General features: G+C 45.8%; 1 protein-coding gene across 7 annotated transcripts in view; it reads right to left on the reverse strand.

Moving 5' to 3' along the window:
- The window catches only part of LOC108628914 (uncharacterized), a 146,720-nt gene that overhangs the window by 93,730 nt on the left and 30,018 nt on the right, over positions 1-22,972 (reverse strand). For all 7 annotated transcript variants that reach the window (XM_026816880.1, XM_026816882.1, XM_026816879.1 and 4 more), the window contains one exon: positions 1,008-5,684. In XM_026816880.1, the coding sequence (XP_026672681.1) occupies positions 1,008-2,265 (1,258 nt within the window). In that variant the 5' untranslated portion in view covers positions 2,266-5,684. The remainder of the gene's footprint in view (positions 1-1,007; positions 5,685-22,972) is intronic.

The raw sequence follows: 22,972 nt of genomic DNA on the forward strand, positions 1-22,972 counted from the left end.
AAAATGAAGTTAAGTTATATCATCGCCTGTCTACCGATTTCCCTTTCCCTAAAAAATTTCGAACCGTTCATTCGTTGGCATTCAAATATCAAATCTTTCCGTAATTCTTGCGATGTTCCGAAATCACGCGCTATAAACAACCCCATCGGACGTTCAACCGTTTATCGCGGCTTAATCTCGTAAACTCCTGTACGTAACGACCTCCGTAAAAGGTCTACGATCAAAAGTGTGCGGATTGGCGCCGCGGGTTTATCTCCGATCCGGACTCGATGCACGGGACGTCGAAATTGGACGATTACGATTCGACGTTTAGAACGGACAATCGGGATCATTGAGTATCAAACGTTCGAGCGGAATCCCGAAACAAGGTCAACGTCACCGATCAGGGAACGTTGGACCTTACGAAATCGAATACCCGTGAATAGCCGAGTCCGCTGGAGGATCAGCGTCAGCTACCTGAACCGAATCGACTCGCTTCGAACATAATTCGACATAAAACTTGAGCATAAACACTAAATTAAATTAGATGTTGCACTCATGTATTTTTACGTACGAATACTTAAGCTCTTTATCGCTCGTCGACTGATAAGATGAAATGTATTTGCCATTAGTAAGACTAGATCATAAATACGATTGGACAGAAAATTATATATTTCCAATCGTCATTGCGAAGTCGTAATGGTACAAGAGTCTATCTACAGTTTCAAGGGATTTCTGCTGATGGACCGATTATGAGTGGCGTTCACGATTAACACGCTATCAATTTTAGAAAACCGTTTTCCTCCGCGTAGGAAACGATAAAAGAGGTAAAAAGTCGGCGAGTGTAACATCGATCTTCGATCAAGCGTCAGCGGTGGCATGCGGATGCGCGATACACATACAAGATGATCCAATAAGACTAAACGCGACGTACCTGACCTACACGGTTTCCAGTTTCGAAACGGTGTTCGCGCTGTATCAGCGAATGATTTACGAGTAATGCGAGGAAAATATGCTTGTGTACTCACTGTAGTCCGAAGTGTCGTCGTTGGAACCGTTCACGGTGCCGTCCGGCAGGATCTGGAGATGCCGATTCTTGATGTACATCTGTATTTTCCTGGAAGCGCCAGTGATGTGCGACAAATTGGCCGACCGTTCCGCCCTAACGCCCGCGTCACCCATTAAATCAACCGGCGCGGCACTCACTGCACTGATAACCGTGCCAATCGCCAACACACTCAACCCGGTCGTACTCGTTTTCGCACTGTGATTGAACACACTCGGCTTATGCAGTCCGCACTGTCCGAACGCGACGAGGAACAGCAGCAACGCCAACTGAATGTACGTGGAGCGGCGACCGTTCGCGTACGCGTACTCGCGTCTTTTCTTCTTCTTCTTCTTCCTCGTTCTCCGGTCGCCGCTCGTCAAGGTCCCGTCGCGTTCGCGCGAACGAGGAAAGTCGGTCCGTCGCCGGAGATCGATGCTCGGCACGACCTTGGCGACGCGCGATTCACAGCGACTCCTGGAATTCGTCACGTCCACTTCCTTCCACGTTTCGTCGGCCAACGACGACGCGACCGTGCTCCTTGAGACGAGCTCCTCGTACCTCGTCGAAGGGTCGCTCGACTGACTAGAGAACCGTGCCGCTCTCCCTATTCGGACATGGTCCGCGACGCGAAACCGCGGCCAGTTTCGAGCTCTCGTCGACAGGACGCAACGCTTCGAGCACCAGCTTCCTCGCCGGTCTCGATTGTCGTCCCTCTCGTTTTCTTCGTGTTCGTTTTTCCGTATCCTCGACGGGATCCCTGACGAACCGAGTCTCCGACTCGTCTCCTGTTCCAAGGAACGATCGTCGGTTCGCGTTCCCGTCGTTATCGTGGCTCCGTCGAGCGTCGATCGGTCGTCCGTGTCGCGTGGTCGCGACTCCGGTCGAGTAGGGCAGGAAGCATTTCGATGGTAATCCGAGTCCACGCATCGAATCGTTTGCAACGACGCCTCCTCGAGCGTCTCATCGGCTCGACGGACGCCTATAAATCTGGACGCTGATTCAACTCGACGAGGAAAGAAACCGAACCAACCACGAGACTCGACGACAAAACCGTCATCGAGCGTCGCCGTTCCTTTCTCGTCGCTCCGCGGAAGTCGTCGTACGATCGGCGTTCGAACGACTCTGTTGTCGCGGTTCAAGGAAGACTCGGTGGAAACTAGTTCGATCGGTATCGGGCAGTCGGCACGGTAATCACAGTGCAGCACCCTGGGCCCGCCCGTGTCGATCTCAGCGAGCATGACGGTCTCATCCACACTCCTTTCCGAGCCCTCCTTCTTATCTACGCGCCACTTCCTCCGCGCTTTTATCGTGATGTATCTTTAACTTTCTCTTTCTACGTTTTATTCCCCACTTCTTCTCATCGATGCTCGTTCGTTCCACTTCTCCTCTTCCTCTCGTCGCTTCGAATTCGTTCGCGTACCTCAGTATCCTCTCGCGTTCGATGTACTCGTCGCGATTCAATCGTCGACCGGCTAGAGCCACGGCACGCGATTAACTTGGTCGCGACGATTCTGTCTCGCGATAGAAGTCCGCATCGTCGTCCTCGGTTACTTTTGCCACGGACGTAGGCCGCGTTGGTACGAGATTCTCGCCGAAATCTGGATATGCAGCAGCTGGTCCGCCGTTATTGTCCATGTAACGCGCTTTCGGTACTCTCGCATTATTGCGGTCCGCCTTGGCAACGGTTCCAACGGCGTTTCGGACGGATCGACGAGGGACGGATCGATGGGCGACGACGACTCCTCTCGTCGACGCGAGCCAGAAGATCGACCGCGCACCGGTCAGAACGGCTTGTTGGCGAAGATAGGAAACCACGGAATTGGCTTACGAGGTGGCATCGAGGCGACGTGCGATGGATCCCGCGACGTGAATTACCAGCTACGACGACGACGCTTCCTGGGTCCGATATCGCCGAAGGTACTCGTCACACTGCGAATGATCCTGGCCGAAGATCGGATGAGCGATCGGTGAACTGGACGCAAAGGCGACGAGCAGGACGAATTAGCGACAAACGAGGCGAAAGGATCGTTGCTCGCTCGTCTTTAATCGGTTTCGTCGAGGCACGCAGGTTGATGCTACCGATTACCTTCGTCGACCTCGCGTACTCTCTTCTTCTCTCTTTCTCCACCTTTCTGTCCCTCTCCTCTTAGTCCCTCTATCAATCGCAAGAACTTCCACCGACACGTTACTCGTACCGCCTTAACGGGTTTCTCTCTCTCCCTCTCTCTTTCTCCCTCTCTTCAGCGGGCATCACTACCTCCTCCTCCGCCTCCTCTTCCTCTCTTTTCTGACGTTTCTGTCTTTGTCCGTATCACCGTTTCTCTTTCACTGACTGCCGCGGCCGTGGGAGAGACCGTATCCTTCCGGAGTCGCCAAGGGTCGCAATCACGCGCGGAGTTCTTTCGCGAAAAATATTCTCTCTCTCCCGGGGAGAGAGATTACACCACTGTGTACCGGCCACCACTACTTTTCTTCTTACCACTCCGAGGAATCGACGTTACGGAACGCGTAATTACGGTTCGGGGATAGCGGGCGAGCTCGTGCACACCGCGCTCCGGCCCCGTGCTCGTCGCCGCGTTTACAATCTACGACACACGCGCTCGACTTTGGACACACCGCGAGGAACAAGACACCTGGCGAGAGTATTCGCCTGCTGACCACCGCGGCCTATTTGACGAACAATCGGGTCGGCACGTCGGACAGCGATGAACAGAGAGAGAAGAACGATTAAAGACCTCCCGTGCGCGTGACACTCTCTTTGGGTCGCGATATGTACAACGCGTGAAGCGATAAAAACGGAGTGGACCCGCGTGACCGCGAATCGCTACGAATCTTTTGGTAGCGATTTCTCGTTGGTATCCCGACGGTCTTCCACCACTCCGTGACCTACGGCCTTCGCGAAATACTTTTCACGACGGTGGGAACGGTGAGTACCGAAGTTGACGAGGATCCGATCGCCGATCGGAACCAGGGGTGTCGCGTCCGTGGTACTCGGACGAGTCGTACGATCCAGCGTGCACCGCGCGACGTCGTGGTAGCTGTCGGTGTTATTAGGTACTCGGGGGTAGTCCGGCGAGTCGGCGGGGTTATCTGATAGGTCGGATGGTGCCGGTGCGGCGTCCGAGAAACTACTGAACGAGTGCCGCGGTTCTCTTCTCCGGCTCCGTTCGGGCACGCTCCTCGGTTCGCTCTCGTAGAGAGATCGACACACCAGCACACGGGCCGGCAGCAGCCGAGAGTGAAACCAATACCAGCGCGCGGAGATCGACTCGACTCGCTACTCACACGGGCGTCCCGCAGCATCCATCCCATCCCGTCCTCGTGGTTGTAGTAGTAGCAGCCGTCGTCCCGTGTCGTCCCGTTTCGTCTCGTCTCGTCCCGTTCCGCTTCGTACCGTGTCGTCCCGATTCCATCCCATCCCAGAGCGACGCAGCACGCGACAGATCTGGATGCTCGCTCGCTCTCGTCCACTACCTCGCCACCACGACCACCACGCGCCTCTTCTTCTCCCTCTCTTCTTCTTTCTCCCTACTCCCTTCTACACCGACTGCTCTCTTATCTCTCTTTCTCTTCCTCCGTCCAGCCCTCTTCTCCACTCTTTCTCTTCTTTCCTTTCTTTCTCTCCTGACCACCGCCGTCTACGCTCTTCCTCTTCGCTGGTTCTCCTCTCTTCGTCCGTTCCTCTTCCGAGCTCACCCTGCTTCTGCTTCTGGTTCCTCTCTACCTCTTTCTCAGTTCACTCCTCTTTCGGCTCTCGTCTCCGTCGTGCTTTCTACCTGTACCGTTCCTTTCCACGATTCTCGTGGCTTTTCCTCCTTTCGCTGATTTTGTTTCCCTTTATGGTCTTTAACGAAACTCGGATTTTCTTCTTCGCTTCTCTGTTATTTTGCAAAACGTCGTTTCCTCTCGTTTCCTGGAACTCTGCGCGAACGTCTGTTGGCCCTACTCATTGACGTCCAGCTGCATGATTCGCCGCTTCTGCTCCCTTTCGGTTCCTCTCCTATTTTCTCGTTCACGCGTCCGCCCTCTGTTTTTCGTCCGGTGGCTATTATTTTCCCGGACCCGACGTCGTCAGGGTCGTCGGCAGTGGAACGATGAAAGGGGGCCTAGTAAAGAACGAGGAAGCCCGTTAACAAGGCCATGAAGGACGCACGCGAACACCTGCGAACCCGCCGAGATAGATCGTTCGGAAATCGCCTGTTGCACACGCGCCCGCGTCACGATTCCCTTCGTGTCTCGTCTTCCTCGTCGCCGCGCTCCGTTTCCTTCTACCCTCGCTCCGATCCTGCTCCGATCCTCTCGCGTGTTCCTCCCGCACGTTCCGGCTTTACTAGTTGCTTCTTGGCTCGTCTGGTGCCTCGTACTCGCGCTCAGTCCTTCTCCTCTGCTCCTGTCGGCCTATCTTCCGTCGTCCAGTCCTCGTTCGCACTTCCTCCGTCCTCGTCGCTCTTAACGGGACACCGATCGAACTTGGGTCCGTGTGTTATTTCTTGCCCCTGTCCTCGTTCCTCTTCACGCGGCGATTCGCGAACTACGCGCGACTACAGGATCAACCGCGACACGCATCAGTTCTCGTTTTCTTCGGCTCCTTCGTTTCTTTTTCATTCTTTCTTAGACACGAGCGAACAGCCCTATCGAGGTCAGTCGTACCGCGTACCTGTAAACAGTAACAAGGCCGTCCTTTCAGTTACGATCCCGTCCCGCTCTCATCTCCCATCGCGCTTTCCGCGTTATTAGGGAAATCGGTGCGTGTACAACCGTGGAATCGGAGCCGCGGGCATGTACACACCGATCGAGAACGGCACGCCATCGGCGACCGACGCGTTTCGGTAGCTTTTGTACTTCGAGTGGCATTGCCTTTCCGGGAATTTCGCAGAACGAGCGAACCAAACGATTTCGAAGAGTTTAATTTTGCAGGCATGGCGATCTGTTCTTTTCATTGAAACGGATACGAATCGGCTACGGTTTTATTAAGTCAGAGCATGCAAATGGATTTACCGTTTCATGCATGTCTAAAATTTCAACGAGGTAACACTGTTTTTGTTAGTAGTCGAGCTCGGACAATTTTTGTCTGAACGTTATTGGAGCAGTACTGCCTTTACATAATTTATGCAGCTTTCACTTCCGACGCTTACGATTGATTGTTTTATGTAACCCCCCCATGATTTTATTAGATATTTACGTCAGAGAATTTTTGAACCATGCCCGGAAGCTCGGCTGATGATCGGACGAGCGAGTGACGGTGTGAACCACGAACTCTGATAAAGATTCATTTATAATATACTTAAGTACATCAGCTTGAAAACGACAATCTCGTTCAGGAAGAAGACGGGGAAAAACAAACGAAGAAAGGATCACGCATCGGTTTAAAATCCGACGTCCCTTAATAGCAACCGTTTCGGGGAAAACTATCTCATCCGGTAGAACGCCCTAGGACAAGCATCGGAGGTTCCACGACGTGTAACCAAGATAAAAGGCAGAAAATACCGTTCATTGTGGATCGCGACATACCTCCGGCCTGCGACTTTTACGAGGAGCGTCAAATTTCCATCGCTGTCAAATATCTCGACTAGTTGTTCAAGATAGTTGGTCGGTTTCACGGTTTTTACCGGGATTTCTCGTTCGAAAATATTTTCCACCCCCGACGTTAACTTCGGAACCGATCGAGTCACTTAAGCCGCATTTACCGCGCGGCTCGTAAACGTGGGCAAACGATGAACGCGTCAACGGCCTGGAAAATATGACGAAATGGACGTCCACTGCACTGCGCGTTGATAAACGCTGAGAAAGACACCTATGCCGAAGATTAGAAGGCGCCACGATGATCCACATTCTTACATTGCTCATCCGCCTTCGACGGGAATTCTTTATTTCAAAGAAACAATGGTACAACTACGAACCATAATTATAGAAACTCGACTGTCTAAATAACAGTTCAATGAGAGAGACATCATAATAATTTTTTATAAAAGAATTCATCGAATCCATATCTGATAAAGTTCTAATCATAACGTCGAATGAACGATCATACACACGACGATAGGTAGGAAAAGAAAGCCCAAGAAACTGAACTTAATTCACGATAATCAGTAGTGGCAATCCAGCAGAAAGTATCGGCAATTAATACGTGATTTAATCTTTACAATCTACGTATTCTGATTGTCCAAAATAGAAACCACTCCACGAGGCCTTTCAAAATTTTATTGCGATAACAGACGATACGTTTAAATCAGACAATTGTAAATCGCAATTGCTATTAATTCCATGAAACTATTTTGATTTCAACGTGATTAATAGAGTTTTTAATATATATTAAATTATTAACCGCTTTGAACGCATGAGAATACTTCGGCAACGCTTATCGAATCGTAGTATATAGTTATTCATTTATTCAGTATAATCAGCGCTGTCCGTGGCTCGACGTTCACGTGAAACATTACAAGCATGCGTAATTGGTTGTAATACAGCCCACTGTACGGTAAACTATTAATACGATCGTTGTAACCTCGATCAATTCTCTCTCTCTCTGCCGTACGCTCATTACCGCTGAAACTTACACGTGGTAATTTCAGTCAAATTAACGTCGCGATCTGTAGGAATCGCCGTGCCGGATTAAGGCAATGCTCGACACAAATAGGGTATTTAATGCGAACCCCCGGACAAAACGAGACGATCATAAAACTGGCATCATTAATGATACTTCATCAATCCCAGAGCTGACTTATAATTTATACGTGTTCGTCATTTTCACCTATGAGATTTCTCGTTCCTTCATTTGCATGGAAATAACCACGGATTGCAAACCGTCCGTGAAACGTTTAAGCTTTTTACCATTTATGGAAGAATCCGCTTTCCTATAAAAGTATTTACTTTACATTTGTTTCGAGCATGAATAATGCTGAGACAGATTGCAATTTTTCATGTATTTTATGTGCTTGTGAAATATTAGAGACAAGTGGAACGATGTTTAATAAGTAAAAGCGAATCGCGGAATAATTGTTTTATGATGAAGGAGCAGGTTCCGAGGACGTTGAACAAAACCGAATGATACAAAACTAATAATGTAGTAATTCGTCCCACGTTAATTTTTACCCGCCTATCCTGTTCCGTGTTCAGCGGATCATGAAATTCTACCACTTCGTTAGCAGACTCCCGAGGAAATGTACGACTAAAAACGCGAGGACTGCGAACAAGTAAATACGGAACAGCATTCTGAGAAAAAGGAACATGAAAATCGTCTCTATTAGATGTTAAATTCGCATTACAACCGATTAGGAGCGACAATTTATAATATTAATTGCGTACGGCCACTCAACACGAGCCAGACCTATAAATATAAGTTCGACGAGTGGGCGTGCGCACGTATTCGCCTAGCGTTCGAGATAAGTCCACGCAGTCGATTTAACGAAATCGTTAAGCCGACGAATCACGTGTGACCGGAACGCGAAAGGGCCGGCTCTGTTATTAAGAAATTTTCATTCGCGTAATTATTGCCTTGATAGCCGAGCGTCGATTCATAAATTACGACCGAATTCTCTCCACCCATTTCTAGCAGCTCGAAAGCCCACGCGAGTCGACCGCCGAAAAAATCGTATCCAATATTTCGTAACAGTTTTGTAACATACAGTAGTTTCAACGTTTACTGTAAAATATGTAATTACAGATTGCAACGCGATTATCTACAATAAGAATCGTCATTCCCTGTTCATGTCGTGATCGAAAATGTGTCGAGATTTTAATATCGGATTCGAAGATTAACGTCGAGAATAAAGGCGGAAATGAGACCGCCTTGAGTAGCACTCCATTATAACCACGGCTAGCCATTCAGTAAAACTCGTTCGGGGACTCATAAGTCGGATGCCGGTTAAAGGAAGCAAAACGCGCAGAGTGACCAGGAGGGTGACAAAAGAAATAGACGAGGGAGGCAATAAAATAATAGGAGGAGAAGCACGGGGGGAGGCTCGCCGATCCTCTTCGGTGATCGGTCAAGTGGCTGCCGTGATTTTATCTCTAACAGCGACTCAAATGTATCGAACCGGATGGCGCGGCTTTTTTTCGCGTATAATCGTTTTCGTTCGCGCTGAACAGCGGGCTCGTTAGAAGCATCGTTTCGTGTCAAACCGGGCGGGGGCAATTACGTCGATTGAGATTATTTTCGCGCAAAAAATAGGGGGCGAAAGAACGAACTCGAGGCTATTTCTTTTTTCGGCGGTGGTTCGCGCGATATTAAATCCTTGAAAGCTTGCACCTGTTCTGCATTTCATTTCGCCGGATTTGTTAGTTTTTCATTGAAACTTTGTTATCCCCTCCTCCTTGTTTGTAATGTGTAATGCAGTTTATGGCTGTTGGAGAAACTTAATTTGGGTCTTGCCATCGAGGATTTTAGGCTCTTAAAGAAGAAGGGTTCAAGCTGCAGTAAACCCAAATGCATTAAGTGTAATTGGGCAATTTCTGTAAAATAGCTTCGAACGTTAAGATCATGATGTCTTCAAATGTGAAAGGCAATTAAGGGGCAATTTAATTAACGTCCAAACTCGATAACGACGTTTGATAGGAAATTGTTAAGAACGAGACTTGTATCTACGTGTTTGTCTGAGGAAAATTCACTTTCACGTTCCAACGATGCTTTCTCATTTTGTCAGCGGTGAGAAATAAAACATGATTGAGTAACATTGAGGTCGTGAAATTTAGTATCGACGTGTATACTGATTATTCAAGAGAGCTAATTTTATTATCACTTTGACTAATGGTACTTGTCAGTCGATCGAGACATTTATGTATAATTACTTTCATCTTGAATAAACGTTTTCCCTTCCCTTAAACGTATTTGTAAGTAGTCTAGTGTCTGGCAATCAATCTTCATTTTTCCTCTTCCGAGTGTAGATACCATCGAGCAGGGAACGAACTTTCGCGTTCGAGTCGTTCTTTCGCTTTTTACTCGACGTGTGAACACTCAAAGCTAATAATTAATTGGTTACACATACGAGTAAAAAGTATTTTAATAACCTATTTATGCGTTAAATAATGTCTCTTGACGATCTATCCGGACAAGCGTTGAGTCCACTTCTTTCAAGTAATAATCAATTTGCACGTTGAGATCAAATTCATATAATTTACTCTGAATACGATATATCGATTCGTTGACAGAGTGCATTTGGACCTGACTTATGTCATAACGTTCGCGTCGAGGTGCAATAACATAAATTAGACGTGAACGTGCCCACGTATTTTATTTTTAGCCTCGGTTGCCTCCAAGAATGTCTGTATATCCTGTGCGTCGGATTAAACAGAAAAATACAAGCCGAAATAGAAATCTGGCTATTTTTACGGAAACTATAAACTTCGAAACGCAATTAGAACCTAAAGCCCTTCCATGTAACACATTCCAGTACGTGGATACGTAACGCATCTTTGAAAAAACATACAAGAGATTACGTGCAAATATTGAAACTGTGTCATGACTCGAATTTTTCCCTAGCTTCTAGTATGTGACTCGCTACTAAAAAAAACTTCATTAAATCAAAATGAGAAAAAAGAAATCGCCCGACGTGGGGCTCCACCCACGATCTTCAGATTATCAGCTTCTCCTGCTCTACCTTTTTTGTATGAATGTTTTTATTTACTCCTTAACATGTCTTATAATTGTTTGGCTAATAAACACATTTGAGAAAATTACGCCTTCAGTCTCTTTTACAAGTTATTTTACAGCCCTTGTTCCTACGCGCGGGGTCACTGGGATGGCTAATCATAGTTTCAAGCGTAAAAATAAATAACTATTAAAAAAAGAAAATGAACTACACTTGTACCAAAAATCTTCTGGACAGATCGTAAATAATAGGGGAAAAACTAAAGTATTCGAAAAACTAGTCTCATGCTCTACCGATTGAGTCAGCTGGACGACCTATGCACCAGAACGATCCACGATCATCAAACGGTTCAAATTCTGTCGCTTCGAAGGAATTAGAACCGACGTAAAATACTATTATCATAAAATAAGAAATCTGTAATTTTAGGACTTCTGTAATGAACTTTAAAAGCACTGCTACGACTTCAAAGAGGATCGAGGATCGTTTCGCAACAAACGCACTAAATTTTAATAATATACCTGCAGGACTGCTGAATATTATACTGAACTACTGAATATCAGAAAATTTGATGGAGTTAAATGATAATAATCAGTCGATCTAAAATGAACACGACGCTAAAATAAACATAAGGTAGCAGATAATTTCCAGCGATGGTTGTTCTCGCTGGATGAAGCGGTTAACGTAAACTTCGATAAGGTAAGTGTCGTTGATACAGCCTATCGAACTGCTTCTTAAGGTACGTTATCTGTTTACTTAGCCCGTGTAAAATTGCCAACCTGCGTCGAAGGAGATCGGCTACTGCGGTCTTTTTACACCGGGAGGCCAGATCTCCTTCTCTCGAGTTTTAGTGCCTGCAATTCTATGCCGATTTTCCAGTGAAAGCTCGGACCCGATCGTCGGTCGTCCTTCGGCTCGACGTTTATAATTTACCGGCACGCTGATACGAATGAAAGTTTATTCTGGACCTGCTGCGACGCAGGCTCTCTCACAGGTACAATGGACTTTCGTCCGTTTCATCTTTTACAGAACACTTCACACCTAGAAAGACCACCGTCGCAAAAACGACCATTCAATCAAAAGGAGGTAAGAAAAATTTACGACTCATTTAAATAAAGAAACGCGACACTTGTCTCCCTCGCTATTGTCGACTGGATATTGGCAATAAAAATGTACAACGTAACATTGTTATGTAGTTTTAACGAAGAATGACGCAGATGAATAACGTGGAACCGAGAGAACAATAATTGACGATGAATCGGTATTGGTGATATTACAGGCTCGTTCATCAGTGTTTACTATACGTTCGACAGGTGATCATTTTATAGGCTTCGCGGTCGTTTAATACGAGGGAGATCATTGTTCTATGCCGTATAATGAGCCCGTAGATTTTCGGCGGGATGATGTTATAATCATCTTTAGGGGCACCGACGTTTGAACAAGGGCGTGACCAGAACCCTACGCCGCCGCATCACTAAAAGAATGAGCTACGAAGGAACTGAACGAACAGACAGACCAATGGCGTGGCATTTGTTATGCCACGCTTAATCGCGTGCAATTTTTTAATTCTTATGCCTCGCGTCGTTAGCCACAGACATCTCCGGCTTTCTACGAGACTCCAATATGTTCTCTTCAAAATCGTTATTGTACTCTTTAATATGTTCATCTCAAAAAGTAAATTTCAATTCAATTGTATTTGGTTAAATCATTTCACCATTGGAAAATTTTATGTATCCTGTAGTAGTTTATAAAACTCATTTATAATTTATTTTACTACTGAAACAGCATATATCGTGTGTAAATCGTTATGTGCTCGTTTATACATGAACACAATTATTTGATTAAGTAGCGAGCATCCGAAACCGGTCCTTCGAACATGCGTTCGCGTACTAATTCGAATCGTTTCATTTTCGTCCCACGCATGTCCCCAGGAAACACAGCTTTATCCACGAATTCCCATCGAATATTCCGTGCTCGTACCCGGCGCGAACGTCTCAATCAAGCCACTCAACTCAGTCCCCTTCCGATCGTTCGATCGAACGGTTCTGCGCCATTGGGATCGTCGGATTTTATAGTTTAATAATAGAGCGGCGCTGGCGAGTGTTTGCTTATCGCATCCCCGATTTTTCGAGGCCTGAGACACGGGGAACGTCGTCGTCGTCGTCGCCGGCTTATAGGAGAAGAAGACCCGCCGCGCCGGGAGTAGAAGGACGAATACGACGAAGAAAACGAGCAACGTGGGACAGGGGAAAAGGGCATCGGGTGGGTAAAATAAGAGAAAATTAAAAAGGGTTGCGAGCGGCATGGATCACGTGCAGAGGGTGGGTCGACTTGTGCCGAGGCTGCTTAGCCGGAGCTATGCCTCCCACCTGCGGCTCCTTCTCCCTCGTCCACCGGCAGACACGAATAATCGAAGCATAATTTCAGCCCGTGGGCTGCTCGCGTATTTCGGACGTTCCCTCTCTCTCCGCTTTTTTTCCTCTACGTACGAATCTTCTTTACTGAACTGTACACGATGTACCCTGTCGGATCGACGGGATTAGTCTATGCAAAAGTTGCAATTAACGAGACGTTCCTTTTTTTACTGGAAGCGTCGTTAGGAGTAGGTACCACGAGATCTTCTCTTGTTACACAGGATACATCCTATTAAACCGGAGCGGCCGGATTAGGCTACAAAACATGCAATTAATAGGGTGCCTGTTTTTACGGTGATTGCACATCATCTCTTTTCGTTGCGGACTAGGTGTACAAGGCGAATGTGTTGCATTAACGAGATAACCGTTCTCGGATCGGGGGGGATTAGACCGCGGATGAAGTTAACAGTAGCTGCTTTCCACATAGTTACGCGAAATATTCTCTTTGGTACACCTTATCGCATCGAGTTAGCGAGATCGGACTACAAAAGGATCATCGTCAGTACGGATTTTCTCTACCCTTAATGCAGCTTCTATTATGAAACGGGTTGCATCGAACGCAAAAAGGTAATTAACGGGATTATAGTATTCCTTGGAACTATGTAAAAGGTTGCACTTAATAGAGTGATCATTTTATACTGCGACGCACGATCTCTTCTTCTTTGCTGTATGATCGGTATCTCGTCAGATCGGCGAGATTACAGGCTGCAATTAAGAGATTTCCGTTCCTCCGTATGATTAAATGCGATACTTCTTTCTCGCGCGATATCAAGAATCAGAAATTAGACGATACGCTCGTAATTAATAAATATCCCGATCTATTTAATTATCGAATTAATAAGTCGCCTAATTATACTTTCGCGTCATCGTATTAATTACAAGAAGTACCGATGAAAAACCATAACCGATGAAGATTTATTTCTAGATGCCTAATTACAGACGACTCATCACGTTTATGTCTTTACGTTTAAATCTGCTAATTATACTCTGACGATGTCGTATGAATTAGAAGAACCGACGATGAAACAGCGTAAGCGTCGAAGAGTTATTTCGAGGACGCCTAACTACGGACGACTTATTACTTGTGTCTCTATCTAACAGGTTTGACGTATATAGAAACTCCATTAACGAAATTACTGCTCGCGCTGCTATAAACCGATTCCTCTATTTTGCCTGAACAATTTCAGAAGCATTTGCAGTTTGCCACGTTTTTATAACGATTACATAATAAACCAAGAATTATGTTACCATTCATTACGTACATAGTCCTGATGGTTTACGACACTAATACCCATACTTTACGCTGCGTTATACCAATATTATTCGAATTTCGATCGCCGCCCTATAAGCGGAACAGTGTAACCAGAAAATGCTAATAACTTCGCGACAGTGTAGCAAGATTGTAATTCACGAAGCAACGACACGCATTTAGATTGAAACATTAAGGCGTATCGTGTACGAGACACGGGAAAATTTCGAGAGAAATGGTTAATGGATAGTGGCATGATATAAACTACACGCCTCAACGAGTGCTACTACGTTAAGAACGTGACGTGGTTTATTACGCAGGATATTAAATTATTGTCTGTAACGAAACAACCAGCTAAGGAATCGATTTCATTATTCTCTGCGTTCTCGTTGATCGAGAATTTATTGAAAATTTATCCTCCGCATCGAATCGCTGCCCCTTTGACACTCGCTTATAGAGATATAATAATCGTGACGCTGACATGTAAAAACAACGAGCCGAGGCGTAATTTAATGTCCTTCAATAATTTTTATTGCTTGCATAATGATTAATGTCATAAGTTAATGGACTTAAAAATTCAGCAGTGATACATCCGATAATTAATTACTGACGTATCGTGTCGAGTAAATACGATGTACCAAAAGATGAGATAAAAATCAGGGAAATACACAAATCAAAAATGGCCTCCAACAGTTTCCCGTTTCGAGAAATACCGGGCATTAAAACCAATTAAATTCACCTTCTTTAACAGAGTGGACGTTCCGAACGATACGCGGACGGGCGTCATATTTTGTAAAGACGTACGGTCCTTGAAAGCTCACGGGAAACCGAGCCACCCGTGGTCATGGTAAGTCGAGTGCAACTGCAGGGTGTATACGGTCACCTGGTTGACCGATTAGTTTCATCCATCATACGCCATAAAGGAAGTCGAGGCTCGAACAATATCTGATCTCGAGGTTCGACCTGTGTGGCGGTCTCTCGGTTCGTTTGCCGGTTCGAGGAGTTCCCGGAGAACCCTTTTTCCATTGGCACGTCGCGTCGTGACCGTGGGGCCACCCTTTTCGAGGGTTCAGTTGAATCGACGGCGCGCGACAAACTGCCCCTTTTACGACGCTCCTCTTCTTCCCTATTCAATACCCTTGTCCACGAATGATCGTGTAAACATCGACGCGGCTTTAAAACACGCGGGACGTGCAATGAAACACCTTTATGGCACGTCGTTGCCCAACGATTTTTCCCCGGCCGTCGTAAACGACCGAACAATGCAAACAGGAAGCGCCGTTTGTTCTCTATCTGAATTGGTAATAGGCCAGCCAATCAGAGATTGGACAGTAAAATATTATCTGAATTCGTGGACGCGAACAAAATAAATATCGCCGTGAAATTGGAATAAAAAATTGTTGGGACCGTTGACCCAGAATCGAACGAAAAGAGGCTGCTCCAAAGGACAGATGCCTCAGATAAGACGGGGCAGACCGGATAAGCTTCCAGAGTTTCTGGAATTCCGGTATCGTAGAATCAGAGAACACTTCTAATGCGGTTCAATTTCGAATTCCTGGACGGGTAGGATATAGAATTTCACAACGGGAAAGAATGGTGGCGACCGAAGGAGAGCCGCATCCGAGCAAGAGAACAATTCCCTTGCCAACCCTTGTCCCGTGATTAATGTATGCAAAGATAGCGGATGTCCCGAGAACAAGCTCGTCGGTTCGTGATCGGTTCGAGACGAGAAATGAGACGACCGAAGGCGATCTCGCTGACGAGTTCGCTTAACGACTCTGCTCGCGATTGACAAACTGTCCACAGGACCTTAGCAATAATTTCCAATCAAGGAAACGATCAATTTGGACGATACCGATCTGTCGGACATAATTTCAACTCCTCGATCATCGCACATTACGATTCTTCGTAGATCTTTTTAAGCAGCTACCCTTTTCCAAATGTTCTCTAATTATAAATGAGCCCGACTTTCGCGATTTGCTTGATACATGGCTGACTATGAACACGAGACGGCAAAAGGAAAGGACGCAGGAACGCTACTGTGTCAAACGTTCCTAAGCGAGCTTAAGTTTCACAAAATTCCATACTAGAAATTCGGAATCTCGCGGAGGGAGGACAATTCCCGTGGCAACCCTTTCAGCATGATTAATGCGCGTGAAGATAGCGAGTTCGAGGCCGAGCCCATCCCCGTGAGGGCGTATCGCGTGGTTCAAAGGAACGAGAGAGAGAGACCGGGGGAGAGAGGGACAGAAAATGAAATGCTCACATCCGACCTCTTTCATTATAAATGCCCCTGTGTGTTTATTGTCCCGGACGAAACGCTCTAGGTGTGCTCCGTTCGAGAAACCCGTAAAACTCTTTCACGGGGCATTTTTTGGGGGCTGGGCCCGAAAACCGTAGGACGCCTTTACCTTTACAAGATACACGCGGTCCGATTTTCGGCATCGAGCCACAGATGCTGCTCGACGATAACGAAACGTGTAACGCCGATTTCTCGGATCGGAGATCGTAAGTCTGCACATATCTGTGCAGCTCGTGTCTAATCAAGCCACGGAATTCGGATCTACTTTACGAGCAGGCTCAGGCATTCGCCTCAGGTCTTTAGAATCCATTCGGTCCGTTCGAGGAACAGTGTTACACTTTGCTATTTCGGTCGTAATTAATACCAGTCGCAATACAACGAGACGAATTGAATATTTGAAGTCGATTCTTTTACCGTCAGAGTTCGAACTTGAATAAGTACATCATCGCACGTCGCGTCCGAGTAATGAAGCGATTCTTCAACGTCCTCCTAGCGAACTTACCGAAATCAAGATTCATGCAATGGCAATGAGTTCGTGGCTGGGTCTGGCAGGCAGAAAAATCTCGGCTGCACCGGTCTTCGTCGAGATTGATTAATTGAAGGTTAAGGGTTTCGGGGCGTTAAGTGGTTCACTGAAACGTTTCTATGGGCCGACGGTGGGAGCCAGAAGAAGAGGAGCCGCGCGCGTGGTTTCAAAGCCGGACGAAAGGACAAAGGAAAAAGAAGAGGAGGAAGAATGCGAGCTCGGCCAGTTGCCGGTTCTTTCGTGTCAAAACACGGCGCTAATACATCATTAAATTGAACGCGCCCCTAGCGTGTCGGCTTAGCGCCACTGAGGACTACAAGGACACCTCATAATCGATTGACTCAGTTTCGACGGTCTCCGGCCTCTCGTCACCGTTTCGGCTTCTCACTTTTTTCCGCTCTTATCATTCGTTATTTATTGCTCGTCGATTCAAGTACACGAGGGCTTCTCCACTCGGCTTCAATGTTTCTCGTTCTCGAGATCGTCCTTTTTTTAAATTTCGGCCAATTGAGGCTGACACGCTTCTCAGAAGAGGAAGTACCGACGCATCCGATCGTTTCGTAAGAAATTCATTGAAAAATTACACCTACTCGTCGTACTTATCGTTCGAATTTTGTTATGTAAATCGACTTGCATTATGCAAATTTTTCGATAGCGGTCGGTAGGTTATTTGTATCTAGCACAAGGAACGAGAATGGATCTCGATTCGAGGAACGCGTAACGCGGCTGAATTACGAACGCTATCGTCCTCGTGGATCGGCACGAATTAATATAATTTATTACACCGCGATCTCAACTAACGTTTCATAGACGTATATCTTGATTTATGACAGTTACGCTAATTCATTTAATAGAACAAGGTATTGACTGGAGACTGCGGACTGGCATTCGTCTCTGTCCACTGCGTCGATACACTGGATAGAAATTTAATAATGCTCTAATCGCTGTTATAAATTCTTCGTCCAGCCTCGATGAAAATTTAATGCTGCTATCTAAAACGACGTAGCAACGTTCGTACGCAGAGCCGATCGATCCGTGCAAATATTAGCATTCTCTTTTTCGACCTCTCAATTGGACATTGTTCCATCGATATTTGAAGTCAGGTCGATTGGACGTATCACAATCAATTCCTTCAATCGTTACCGCTCAATAATAATCGATGTTCGTAAACACTGTCGTTCCGACACAAAAATGCTTCCACGATATACACGTTAGAACATCGACCGCGAAACGTATTTACTAATCGCCGAGTTATCTGTAATCTGTTCCACCCTCTAATCCTGAGCTATTGCCAGGCGAAATCTATTTCAGCCGCGGTCGGGAAAAAGCGAGCATCAAAGAGTTAAAACCCGCCCCGAGAACTCCTTCGCGTCGCCGTACATTACGATGATATGATATACCGCGATGCTGGCTCGATGCGGCTGTTTGTCCATTTAAATATCGATCTCGTGCGCGGAGATGGAGGCAGGGAAGGGCCGGCGGTCAATAAGTTAAATGACAAATTGATGCGGTGTTAAATTGGCGGGCGAGCCGACGGGCAGGTAGAGATGCATTCGGAGATACACCGGTAAGTTCTAGGTGCACGGGGCCGGGCCCGGCCCCGAATTTGCGACGCCTTCGGGCACGATCGTTACACATCGCAGTTTCTAAATTAGTCTGAACTCGGCTTGATCGAGCACCGGCGCGGTGCGGCTGGCCCTTACCGATCAGGGATTTATCACGGCCCGATCGAACATTAAACCAGAGTACACGCACGTTCGTCCCCACCCGGTCGTCTACTCGTGTCTCTTCGCATGATCGTGTCCCTCTGCCCAGACGTGAATAATATCTCCGGCGACAGACTGTTCACCCCGTTCATGTAAGCTCTCTTTCTCTCTCTCGCGTGTAACGATATCTATATACTTAAAATATTTTATGACGGTTCGATGAAACCGTTCGGGAACGTCCTTTTAATGAACGCGGCAATTTCGCATACTTTGTTCCGTCTTATGGCTGTTTCATAAGAGTACACACACTTTGAACGTGGTTCTGCTGGAACGTTTGAAACCGGTAATAGCGGAGAATCGTAAAACGATGCAAGTGTAATCGATTATTTTCTCTTGCTTCTCCAGACGAGATAGTTTACGAACATAAATCGCGGCGCGGACGCTCCCGGTGCTACTCAGCCGATGTATCATGGTTAATTCGAGATTCCAACATCGTAGAAGAATACCTATTTCTTGTTGTCCGATCAGAGAAAATGAACAAAAGAGTAAAGAATCGAACTATATTATCGATGTTTAATCGTGTACGCGGCGCTGATTCTCGATCGATCGAAGAAAGAAGCGGATATACAATAAAAAAAATAAAGGTAAGAGATATTTTAAGTAGACTCATAGTTGCCGCCGTTCTCTCTTTGCACCATTTAAACGTAACGGGCGGGGGAAAAAATATCCGGCTGGATGATGTTACACTTTCAAGTGATCGAGGGGACGTAGGCGCAAAAAGTACACGACGATGGTCACGGATCCGGTGCAATTATTCGCAATGCCCGAACAGTATCCCTTGATAGCACGTAGCAACGTCAGACTTATGACAGTTCGATGGATACTTATTACCGTCGAGTGCTCATTGATTACTACAATTAGCAAACATCGATTTAACACAATTCATGCCTCGCGTATGCATCATTTAGATAACAAGAATACCGACGAGCTGTTCATTCATTCGGCATTTTAACGTGATTGTAAAAAAAAAAAATTCCTGAATTATGGAAACGTAAGTACAATTGTCACGCGTGCCGTAGATAATAAATCCCTAAGGGATCCAAGTGCAGCTGATGTAAATTTCAGGAATGATTTAGAAATGATTGGATCGTTTATAGAGTACTTATTATCTTCTGTGCGAAATCTAGTGTAGTTAGAAAACACGTTTTTTAGCGAGAAAATTGGCGAGGAAACTATCAAGCATTTTTTTGACCGCTTAACAAATTAACCGGAATCTCGCCGATATTTCCAGATATCTCGAGAACGTCGGACAAATTGCAGCCGCTTCAATCTGGGATTTATCACGATTGAATCGACGTTTATTACGGTCATTACTTTGCAATGCGTTGCCTCGCGTTCATTTACATGATGTTGACTAGCTTCGGCGTCTCTCAAAGAGGCCGTTCCGCGGTGTCAACCGATAACATATTGTTCATAAATATCCGGCGAAATTGGAGTAACATGTCTCCGATGCCTGGCGACGGCCATCTGCGACGGACTCGACCAGATTAAGCAACAAATTAGTATACGATTCGCGCGAAATCGACACAGCTACCCGTGTTCCATAAAACCGTACAGAGGAAGCCTCTTAACATCTTTGCCCACCGCAAATTACTGCACCAATTACGTTATAAAATATATTCAGAGTAGTGTTTTAGTCGGAGTTTCTCACGCCGGACGCGTTTGATGTATGCTTTCTGCGAGCTCGTGGTCTCTTTTTAGAATGTCTTATAAAAATGTATAATGCGAGTGCTACTCGATGCAGATTACACGTTGTTCAAACTACATTCTAATTTACGTTCTCTCTGTGCCGATGTACATTATAATTGTGTCTAGGAAATTGAAAATTTACAGTAAATTCTTGAAACTTTACAACAGTGTGCCCACAGCGTGTATAAAAAGAACCGAGTACAGCTTATATAACATTCGTTATCAATTCTGTTATAAAAAATTATTTACGAATTCTCGTCTATCTCGACGAGCCAGCAGAGAAATGTGAAATTTATGATCTGAATTTCTTAACCCTGTCCATGCACGCGAATTACGTAAATTTACTATTATCCATGTAACTCGTGACTGGAATAGAAAAAAATCTGATCTCGTACGTACTCCGGCATGTGTCGTGTCGTGTCTGCGTCACAGAATTAGCGTCAATTACAGAAAAATCGCGGAACGCTTGACTCCTCGCGAACCAACCCTCCTCCCATTACGTAATCCTGCATAAGCAAACTGTTCCCCCGTTTTTATCACCGTTCATCCGACGTAATTTGTACAATCGTTTCTATTTCGGAGCTTGACCAGCGGGCAAAAAACCTTGAGGGTTTCGTTCCGCGAGAGGACTGCTCGTAAACTTCACTTGCTCAGCGAGACAGTTAATACCGTCATCCCCCTGGCTCTCATGATCTCTGATTGACATGCAGCATTCCGCGAAACAGACTGCGTTTCTTCCAATTTACGTCAAGTTTCCCGCGTCCAGTCGGCACTTTTACCGCTCTATAAATAGTAATCCGCGGAGTGAGCTAATCCCATTGAATTCGTCCAACTGGCTAAACTTTCGCGTCGAGCCACTCCGGGGTGTAACGATATCTCAGACCAGGAAGACGTCTCGTACGGCCCAATTGCCCTCACCTTTGACCCCTCCTTGCATATGTATGCTCGTCGAAATTAAGTAATTAGACATGGACATTATCTCCGTAGGTACTAGGTACCCAGTTCTATTAAAGACATGCGTTACATCGTTTAACGCATTATAATATGACAATTACGTATCTTTTACGTTGCATTATGTAACGCAGTGGAATGGAATTAAAATAGGAACAGAGTCTTTTGTTGTTTTTACTTGGATTTTCGATAGCCTTGGAAGATTCCTAGTATTTTTGGAGAATTGAGGTACTACTAATGCGCCTCGAACATGGAATACAAATCACACTGTTCGAACGATCGAGGGTAACAAGCTATGTTTCCGGGAGAGAAGACGTAGTGCTGTACGTGCAATACGTGCACCGAGGGTGCCATTTGCATGAAAATAGCGCGTCGTCAACGAGCCGCGCAAGGCCGGGGACGTTGTTTATCAGACTGGCAAACAAGCTGCGTGTTTGAATTACGGAATGTCAAAAATGTTTCAAGGAGAACAAATCCTTCACGCGCGGAACTAGTTTCTCATCTCTTAAACATTAAAGACCACCGCGGTATTGTTTTCAACTTTTCAATTAACGCGAAGGGAGATAACATTATTTGCTGCATAAATTTGAATCAGAGTTGTAAATCTGTGAAATACATCGAAAATAAGTTCTGCATGCGACGACTCGAAAGAATGGAAACTAGAAGATTTGTGATCTACACTAAAACCGTTTCCCATGAAAAGAACGAAAAGGCGGGTGGTGTGGTTTACGATTCTATAGTTTCACACGAGGAGCGAGCCGTGGTCTTGAGAAAGAACATAATTTCCACTACCATCGGGTACCACCGCCGTCCCCTACTGTTTTCCACGCATTTTTTCTGAACAAAGTGTCACACTAAATGCCTCTTCTACATTTTTGAAAAGGAATCTTTGTGCGATACACTCCATTGTATCTCGCTATTTATCGCTCGTATCATGAATATTTAAAAGAATCATCACTGATAAAAATACTAAATAAAATTCGTCAGGATTTTTTCCCTCGTACAGACGATGGATGCGCCCTTGGCAAGAGTGATTCTAAATATTCATAACGCACATCCGAGCAGGTAAATGGAACTGTTGAATATTGACTTGGACGATGAGGATGACACGACGTTCGCTTGTGCAACGCAAATCCATCGTCTAATGACGGTACCGTGTTTGATAGATTATTTTGTGGGTTAAGCGCCTTAACATTTTCAATCAAGTGCGTGTTTCAGTTCGTAATGGCATCGGGTCGTGCCATAATCCCAGAGATTTAGACAAGAGCTCGCGCGAATTATGGTTTCGAGTTCCTTCTCTGCGAGAATGTGTCTCTTAAATATTAGGTCCTTGGACTATGAGCTGACAAAAGTCTACTGATGGTTCTTAAGGATGTATTGGCTATACAGTCAATCCTAAAAGTGTATGCACTTTAGAAACGAATTTTTTAAAAAGAAATCAGACGTCGGAAGAACATTGCTAAT

The sequence above is a fragment of the Ceratina calcarata genome, unplaced genomic scaffold (genome assembly GCF_001652005.2).
Source record: "Ceratina calcarata isolate Rehan_Ccalc_2016 unplaced genomic scaffold, ASM165200v1 scaffold551.2, whole genome shotgun sequence".
Classification (NCBI taxonomy): Eukaryota; Metazoa; Arthropoda; class Insecta; order Hymenoptera; family Apidae; genus Ceratina; species Ceratina calcarata.